Source organism: Micrasema longulum, unplaced genomic scaffold (assembly GCF_059751315.1).
Source record: "Micrasema longulum isolate JH-2025_06_02 unplaced genomic scaffold, ASM5975131v1 h1tg001764l, whole genome shotgun sequence".
NCBI classification, from domain to species: Eukaryota; Metazoa; Arthropoda; class Insecta; order Trichoptera; family Brachycentridae; genus Micrasema; species Micrasema longulum.
The window spans coordinates 619,489-628,113 of NW_028278939.1; the positions used below are offsets into that span (position 1 = coordinate 619,489).

At 33.7% G+C, this 8,625-nt stretch overlaps 1 protein-coding gene across 3 annotated transcripts; it reads right to left on the minus strand.

The window, feature by feature from the left end:
• LOC148274083 (uncharacterized) lies at positions 1-8,554 on the minus strand. 3 transcript variants are annotated; one of them, XM_088237661.1, is made up of 3 exons: positions 8,422-8,554; positions 5,534-5,666; positions 1-936 (listed from the first exon to the last, which is right to left on the minus strand). In XM_088237661.1, the coding sequence occupies exons 1-3, from the start codon at positions 8,454-8,456 to the stop codon at positions 520-522; spliced, it is 585 nt and encodes a 194-aa protein (XP_088093787.1). In that variant the 5' UTR covers positions 8,457-8,554; the 3' UTR covers positions 1-519. The 3 variants fall into 3 exon arrangements, with proteins under 3 accessions (XP_088093787.1, XP_088093788.1, XP_088093786.1); XM_088237662.1 differs by lacking the exon at positions 8,422-8,554 and adding an exon at positions 5,866-6,031; XM_088237660.1 differs by lacking the exon at positions 8,422-8,554 and having other exon boundaries at positions 5,534-6,031.
• Between the last annotated feature and the right edge of the window lie 71 nt (positions 8,555-8,625).

The following is an 8,625-nucleotide window of genomic DNA, read 5'->3' on the forward strand; positions in this document are numbered from 1 at the left end:
GTAATGTTATTGTTTATTTTGCATAAAAATGTCTGCATTAAAACAGGTTGTACCTAGTTAGGCAGACTAGACATAATCCAGAGAAATCTTTACCTAAGTGTGTATGTAGTAGATAAAGACAGCGAATTCAAAATGATATAATATGAGAGTAAATTAAATTAAATTATTTTTGTCTTAAGGATCATTAACAAAGTGTTTCACGTTATCTAATGAGTTCATATAATGATATTTCTAATGAGTTCTAAGTATTGTATATATATATTTTTTACTATTATATTAGTATTGCATATATATTATTTTTATTTAATAGAAGATATTTGAAGTATATCGAGCCCTGATTGATTAATTTATCGACGATTTTATTTTAACGATTTTAAGTTGAATCTGTCGTGGAGAAGTTTATTCCAGCTCTAGATTCATAATGAGGCATAGCCTGCAAAATTTATTTAAATCAACTAATAATAATAAAATGAAAAAGTTTAAGGTTTTATCTAGTTCTTCTTGACTAATTCTTCTAGATCATTCGTAAAGATCATGATTATTATTTGGCGAATTTTCCGTGGTGTAAGAATTATGCGCTACTGTCCTTTTGTGCAGATCTTTGAGTCTGCATTGAGTTAAAACAGTTTGTATTTCCGCTTGTGCCAAAACAAATTGCTTAGTTGACAGTTTCATCAGCTGTGTGGCAATATGTCTGCCAAATACGTAGTACTCATTATCACCGTCATTGTCAAACTGGTCGCCGTCATCTTCAGTCGCTTCTCGGACGTCCGCGGATCCCTCTGCTCGAAACCTTTTGGGCTTGGAATGGAAACTTTCTAGAAGCGCATCGGTTTCCCTTTTGATGGACTGGCCAGGCGTTGGCTTGGGACTTTTTTTAATACTGTCCACATAGCACATTTCCCAAGATTCCTTGTCTTCCTGATACTCATCTTCCTGTAAAAAATATCCCCAGATTCATTAAACTAGTTTATTGCTAATAAGACTGATAATTATTAACTCTAGATTATACTATCGTAGAATCAGTTTTCCAGGATATAGTCGTTGCATCGATATCTGTTAAGTAACATTGTAAAAAATAAGGAGATCAATAAAACAATGTACGCTTTGAATAGGTGCGAAGGTTTTCACGGTCACTGTTATCAATATGTTTTTTTTGTGTGATACCGTGTGTGTTGGATTTGTTCCGACGTTTCAGCTACCATTGCAGGAGCCATCTTCAGGGTAAACTGAGTGTTTTGTAGAAAAAAGTGTGTGTTTAAGTACTGGTAATTTGTACCGTGTCGCAGTCGGCAGTAGGCACATTTTTATTAATTTTTGTAGTATGTAGTCCTGGGAACCATGTTGAGTTTAATGTAAGCCCGTCGTCTTTGTTTATGTTATTTGGGTGTCTGTGTATTTCAATTGCTTCTTTTATTATTCGTGCACTGTAATTACTGGGATTGTACAAAATTTTCGGTTCAAATGCGAAAAAATGTCCGGTGTCTATAAAGTGTTCTGCTATAGCAGATTTGTCAGGATGCCCAAGTTTACACGCTCTTTTGTGTTCATCAATCCTTTTATTTGCTGTGCGTCCTGCTTTTCCTATGTACACTTTATCACATCCTTGGCAACTTTATAAACAGCTTCCATTTCCAGGGGATTCTTACCTTTTGGGCTCAATAAATGGTTATTTATGTTTCCTACAGTCCCAGGAAGAACAAGGAAGAAGACATTATCAGAGAAACTGCATATCTACCATATGTATAGAATGTTAATGACAGGATAGCCAAAGTGCTGAAGAAACATAATATTAGAACAACGTTTGGGACTGTAGGAAAAATAAAGTACCATTTATTGAGCACAAAAGATAAGAATCCCCTGGAAACGGAAGCTGTTTATAAACTAAGTTGCCAAGGATGTAATAAAGTGTACATAGGAAAAGCAGGACGCACAGCAAATAAAAGGATTGATGAACACAAAAGAGCGTGTAAACTTGGGCATCCTGACAAATCTGCTATAGCAGAACACTTTATAGACACCGGACATTTTTTCGCATTTGAACCGAAAATTTTGTACAATCCCAGTAATTACAGTGCACGAATAATAAAAGAAGCAATTGAAATACACAGACACCCAAATAACATAAACAAAGACGACGGGCTTACATTAAACTCAACATGGTTCCCAGCACTACATACTACAAAAATTAATAAAAATGTGCCTACTGCCGACTGCGACACGGTACAAATTACCAGTACTTAAACACACACTTTTTTTCTACAAAACACTCAGTTTACCCTGAAGATGGCTCCTGCAATGGTAGCCGAAACGTCGGAACAAATCCAACACACGGTATCACCCAAAAAAGAAACATATTAATGTACGCTTTGATGATGGATTTTTTACATATTTTTATCGATAAAAAAAGAAAAATACGTTATTTTATTAAATTTTGTTGAAGCAAAATTGTGCAATTCAAACAAGAATTTAAAAATGCTTTTAAAAAATAAAAATCATATTACAGACATTGCTGGCGTAATGACGATATGTAGGAACGCAGATTAGTACCGTAGAAATGTTTTTTTTATCAATCAACATACCTACATTTCTTACATAAACATTAATTATTTATAGCATCAAATGGTTCTAAGCCATACCGACTAAAATTAGGCGATGCCACAAGTTCCACAGAAGTAATATTTTATGGGGTGTTATAAAATCGCAAATCCATACAACAACAAAAAACACAAAAATCTAGCTCCCCTGCTAAGGGGTTGTAGGAAAAGTCGTATAAACATTAATTATCTAGATACTTACTTACTTTCTAATAGTTTAGGTACCTAAATATTAAAACTTTGGGTCCATTTTACTTTGGTATCAATTACTATGTCAAAAACAAAACAGAAATAAAATTGAGGTAGCTATGGTGGAATCAAACCATTGGTCGCTCACCTAGAATCACCTAAATTTTCGATTTGGTCGGAACATTTGGAACTTTTTTTAAAAATTTCAATATTTTATAAATTTGAGAATGCAATTTATAACAATATCAAGGATTTAATAGTGTCGTGTTCTCACGATATATTTCTATATAGTATAATGTAATATGCCACATAACCTCAGAGCAATAACGCGCTACTGCTCAGGCGGAGTTTTATTACTCTGATCACGTAACTTTGGACCCGGGCTCTAGGGTAAGAATGATGAAATTAATATATGTACGCCTAAAAATATATTGCATATTTATTTATGAATACATAGTATATTCTGGCGCTCATCCACGCCCAATGATCTATAAGGCACTGCTTTGGATTGCTGCGTGTATTATACACGAAGCTTTTCAATATATTTAGTAAAAAGTTGAGTATTTGAGATGGGATGAACAAATTGAAACTATAACTGCAAAAATTAAGCGCTTGATTCATTTTTTCATTCATTTTTTCATCCCACTTAAAAATATACTTAAAGTCTCGGACTTGAAACACCTATACCATGCACTGGCAAATTCTGTGTTGACTTACGGTCTAATTGGTTGGGGAGCTTGCACAAAAACCGCCCTTGAACCTGTAGCAATTGCACAAAAATCTTTAATCCGAGTCATTTAAAAAAAACATTTCGTTATCCAAGTGACTTGCTCTTCAAATAATTCAGAGCACTGAATATTATTCAACAGTATATATTGAGAACGGTAGTGGTTACACACAGAAATAGAGACATCATACAAGATACTCTAGTAGGGATCTGATACTAAGTGAAGGGGTCAACACTGTTCTGGCATCGAGACAACACTATTACGTAGGCAAAAAGGTCCATAACCTTTTGCCAGAATCGTGGAAAGACGGGAGTGTTGTCAAGTTACGGAAGGTGTTGACCTCGCTCTTTCATGACATTGGACGTAGGGAGTCAGAAAAGTGGATGCATGTCACGGATTAGAGAATCTTACTGGATGTCAAAAATAAAATATAAAAAATAAGGAATAATTAAAAAATAATATATTTATAGATGACCTAGATACAACCATGAAGTTTCGCATAAATAAATTGTCTATGTTTTTATGAATGTATGTATGTGTATGCGCATGGGTGTATGTACGTGTGTGTGTATGTACATGTGTATATGTCTGAATGTACATGAATCAAAATGTGTATCCGAATGAGTTTATATTTTGTTTGTCTGTGCTCTATATAAATTTGTTAACTATTATAATATATTAAAATGTAATTGCCTAGCTTGGAACGGGGTATGTACCCTTGTTAGCTGGGCAAAGTGAACATGGAATTGTATTTTGATGAAGAGTGTGAATAAAAAAAATAAAATATATAAATATAAAATAAATAAGAAGTGCAGTTTTAAAACAATGCGTTCGAATCTTTAAGAGGAAAGCGGTCTGACCTTTCTTCATACAAACGTATTCCTGCATTTTCTTGCTGGATTATGGTACCCATTTGAATAGTTTCTTATGGGAGCTAGGACCATCCAAAAACTCAAAACATCGCCCAGCTTTATCTGCCGTCTTCAGACATATGGTATACAAATATGATAAATAATTTTGAAAAACGGAAAAGGTATCGACACAAAACATTTCAATCTGATACCCTTTCTTAAAAAATATAAATAATTGGTTCAATTTTGAGATGCGGAAAACGGGACAGAAACTAAGAAACATTCTCTGTCCAAAAAATATTTTAACTGTTTACTACGCAATCATACAGTCTATTCTGCAGTATGGAGATAGAGGCCGGGGAGGAACTTAAAAGTTATATTTACGTCCGCTTTTGAATGCCCAAAAAACAATAGCCAAAATTATATTTAAAAAGCCAAGAACTTACCCTTCAAAATTAGTTTATAAGAAAACTAGATGTACCCTTAATTGATGACATCTTTAAAAAGGCAACTATTTTAGAAACTTAAAAAAACCCACTAGTTTACGAAATTCTCGGAACCCCAGATTTGCCCAAATGTGAGGGAAAAAAACAAAAATTATAACATTTAAATCTAAATTGAAAAAACATACGAGACTCACCCTATCCTAACTTTATACAGTAAAAAAATATGTTCTTTTACAATGTAATATCTAATTTAAAGGAACGTGTTTTGAAAATAAAAATTAATGTAAAACGAACTCTTTCTCTGAACACGAGTTTTTACTATAATAGTGAGGTAGAAACGGTAGGTATTATAATTTATGTATCTACATACCATGTATAAGTTTATTATTTATCTTGTAAACTAATTTTGATCAATAAATAAAAAAATATGCAAATCAATATATTGTAAACATTATTAAGTTTATTGATTGATTTGGTGTTTATTTTGTAGAACTCCATATTTAAACTTATAATACTAGTAATCAAACACTGATTTGAGTCTACTGACATTCATTTGAAAATACCCTAACAAGGCGAAACAATTGTCACGAAGTTTTTGTTTTTATATTTGTAAAAATAAAATAAAGTGTTCAGTAGACTCAAATCAGTGTTTGATTTCAAATATTATAATTTTATTAAGTTTACTGTCAAAATAGTACAATCAGCACCGTAAATACACTCACCGGCAATCGGACTGGCTTTTGTTGAACTTGCAAAAATTCATTCATAACTGCGAACCATCTCATTGCAGGCACGTAATAATTATCAGGGTTCTCGATGGTCTTCTTTGATTTATTAATTTTCGACAGTTCTTGGCTGTAAGTCGAACGCAGATTTTTTATCTTTTGTTTCACATCGGCGGGCAGAATATTGAGTCCCATTTCGTGAATAATGTTCAAAATTGCTGTTTCCCGTGCTGGTTTGTTTTTGTATAGTGGGTGAGCCGAGTGCCATAGGCATTCGTTGTCTCTGTATAATTCTACGAATTTAAAAGTAACTTCCTCTCCCCACTTACCCATTTCAAAAGCAAAATAATCTAAGTCGACACACTAATACTAAATAATAAACGAGTTCACTAAATAGCAATAATTACTGATGGTTAGGTGACATTTTACAGTAGATTTTAGTAAGTTGAGTACGCTAACGCCCGACGCTCGACTGGCGCTCGGTTCGCGAACTAACTTGACAGCTTGAGCTCGCCCGGGGAAAGACGTCACGCCAGTAGTATCGTTCCAGTAATGTGCGAGGAGTGCAAGTTATGTAGCTAGCGGAAGTGCGAGCGAATACAGCGTTTTCTGTCGCTGCTCACTTACTATTTTTGTGTCTTTGGTATTGAATCGGCAACTTGCGTACAGTAGCGTTGCGCGAATGCGAGTAAGCGATATACAACACTTGCATAGTACATTAGTATATCGTTTACATTTTGAGATTATACCTTATACAAACAAAACATTCTTCATATGCAGTTACTGTTATTACTTTCCCAACAAAAAACGAACTTCTAGCTATTTATTTTCCCCCTTTTGGTGTTTAAACGACATATTTATATTTCGCAGGTCTCGAGTCTCTACAAAGACCTCTACTAAAAGATTATCAAAAAAACATGACATACGAGTAACTAATCTGTAAAATAATTAAATAACTCATAAACATAGAATTAAGAATAGTCCAGAAGGAGCGTAGAATCATATTTTAATACATCGGACTGTGTCCAGAAAACCCGCAACTTTGCCCCACTTTCGCCGCGCGCATGTGTAAAGTTTCCGCGTTTCGTTGCCTGATCGCAAAAAATATAATCACAACCCAAGTATAAGATAATTATATTTAAAAAAGAAAGCAATTTGTTCTTTAAAAAAAAAAATTGTACAGCGGAAAAATTGACTGACACAACAGAGTAGATAAAAAAAGGGTCATTTAATAAGAGTAGTTGAATTAATGTACTTTGAACTTAAAAAATAAAGTAAATGTTATTTTACATAAAACAGATATTTTTATGTCAGGTTAAATAATGTTTGATGTTTTAAAGATAATGTCTGTTAAATGTCCACCACGGCATTGTTTAATCAAGAAGGTCCAATTTTCATTCGTTCTCTCATTAGATCAGCAAATTAGCATAAAAAATTTGACCACCCTGGCAACACTAACAAAATGTCCATTTTGTTTTCTTTGACAATCTGACAGATGGAAAAATAATTAAATTTTTTAAACATGCATCTGCTACTTACGCATGCATTTGCTACTTACACATGAAATGTGATCCCATCCTGTTTCTTTTTAATCCCAAGCAGTATTTCTACACTTTAAAACGACACAACACGGCATAGTTTAATTCAAAACGGGAGTTGCGTACTGAGCGACGTCTACAAAGGAACTTATGGGTCATAACGTAAAACTATTTGTTTAAGAGTAGTTTAGTCGCCTTCTGTTTGATGCGCGTATGCGGTTTCTGGACTATTCTTAATTTTATGCCTATAAAATTATTAATCTAGTAATTTATTTTTTTTACTAAAGAGGGAAAACGTCTTCAATTTCTTCTCATCTTATCCTTATTCATTGGCATTGCATCTGTTTGCCAATTGCACTGTATCTCATTTATTTATTTCATGATAATTTCATGATCAGAAGATAGATAAATTTTTCATTTTAATTTGATTTTGCTTTGACCTTGCTGGATATGTTTAAGAAATTTTCTAATATGATTCCAATTCGCTGTATTACTTAGAAAGTAATAAAATCTAGATAGATAATTGAAGTTTTACTGTATTCCAAAATGATAATAAGTATATTACAACGGAAATGAATAATATTTTAGAATATATCTCTATTTATTTGCAAGATTTTCATGTAACACTAACCATTTTACCTTTGTTTGAATATCTAGGTGTCTTTAATTCTTTGATGTGTTGATTTTTGTAGAATAAAGCAAAACTCTTTTAAATGGGTAAGATTTATCATATACTCGTATCTATAAATATTGGTACACCAATTGCAGCGTATCTTTAGCATTTTTGTTACTTGAAGGTAATATGATCAGTATTACGCTTTAGGTACTAATCCAGGGATTTTGAAATATTATAGAGTAAAAACACAGCTTTAAATCAATATTTCGTATCATCTATGTCAGGACTCGAACCCGAGGCCTTAAGCATGGTACGCAAACGCGCTGGTCACTACACCACGAGGCTGACGAGGAACAACATTGTTAGTTTATCCGAGCGTTTATGGACAAGGCTGGATTCCACTCCCAAAGGCGCTATAATTGAAATTTATTGCAACGGAGAGGGAAAACAACTGTTTTTAGGCGTTGCTTAGTAGATGAAATACAAAAAATCAGCCGGATGAATCTTACCCACATCAATAAAGGTATAAGCTCTTTTACTTCAGTAAATTTAACATATGGAAGAAATGCGGAAATAAGGATATTCAAATATAGGCAGAATGGTCTGGTCTATGTCCGGACGGATTAGAAATACAGTTCTGTGCGTGAAAAAATCCTGAACGAGTATTTTTGATTTGACGGCTGCTTTCAGGTAAAACACTGAAAAAGAAAATCGAGTTAAGAAAAGTCTACCTCGTGGAGTAGTGGTTGGCGGATACGCCTACCATGCTTGAAGTCCCGGGTTCAATTCCTTCAAAGGTCGGTATGAAATATTTGTTTTCAAATGTGTTATTTTACTCATTGTCCTTGGACTGGCACCTAAAACGTAAGACTGATCACCTTACCTTCCTGTAACAGATGGTTGAGATACGCTGAGTTTAATTTAACAATGCCGCG

Excerpts from the sequence above, each read along its gene's own strand:
- LOC148274083 (XM_088237660.1), bottom strand. The coding sequence starts at position 5,869 with ATGGGTAAGTGGGGAGAGGAAGTTACTTTTAAATTCGTAGAATTATAC. Across the intron at positions 937-5,533 it reads AAAAGCCAGTCCGATTGCCG|GAAGATGAGTATCAGGAAGA; the intron begins GTGAGTGTATTT and ends TATTTTTTACAG.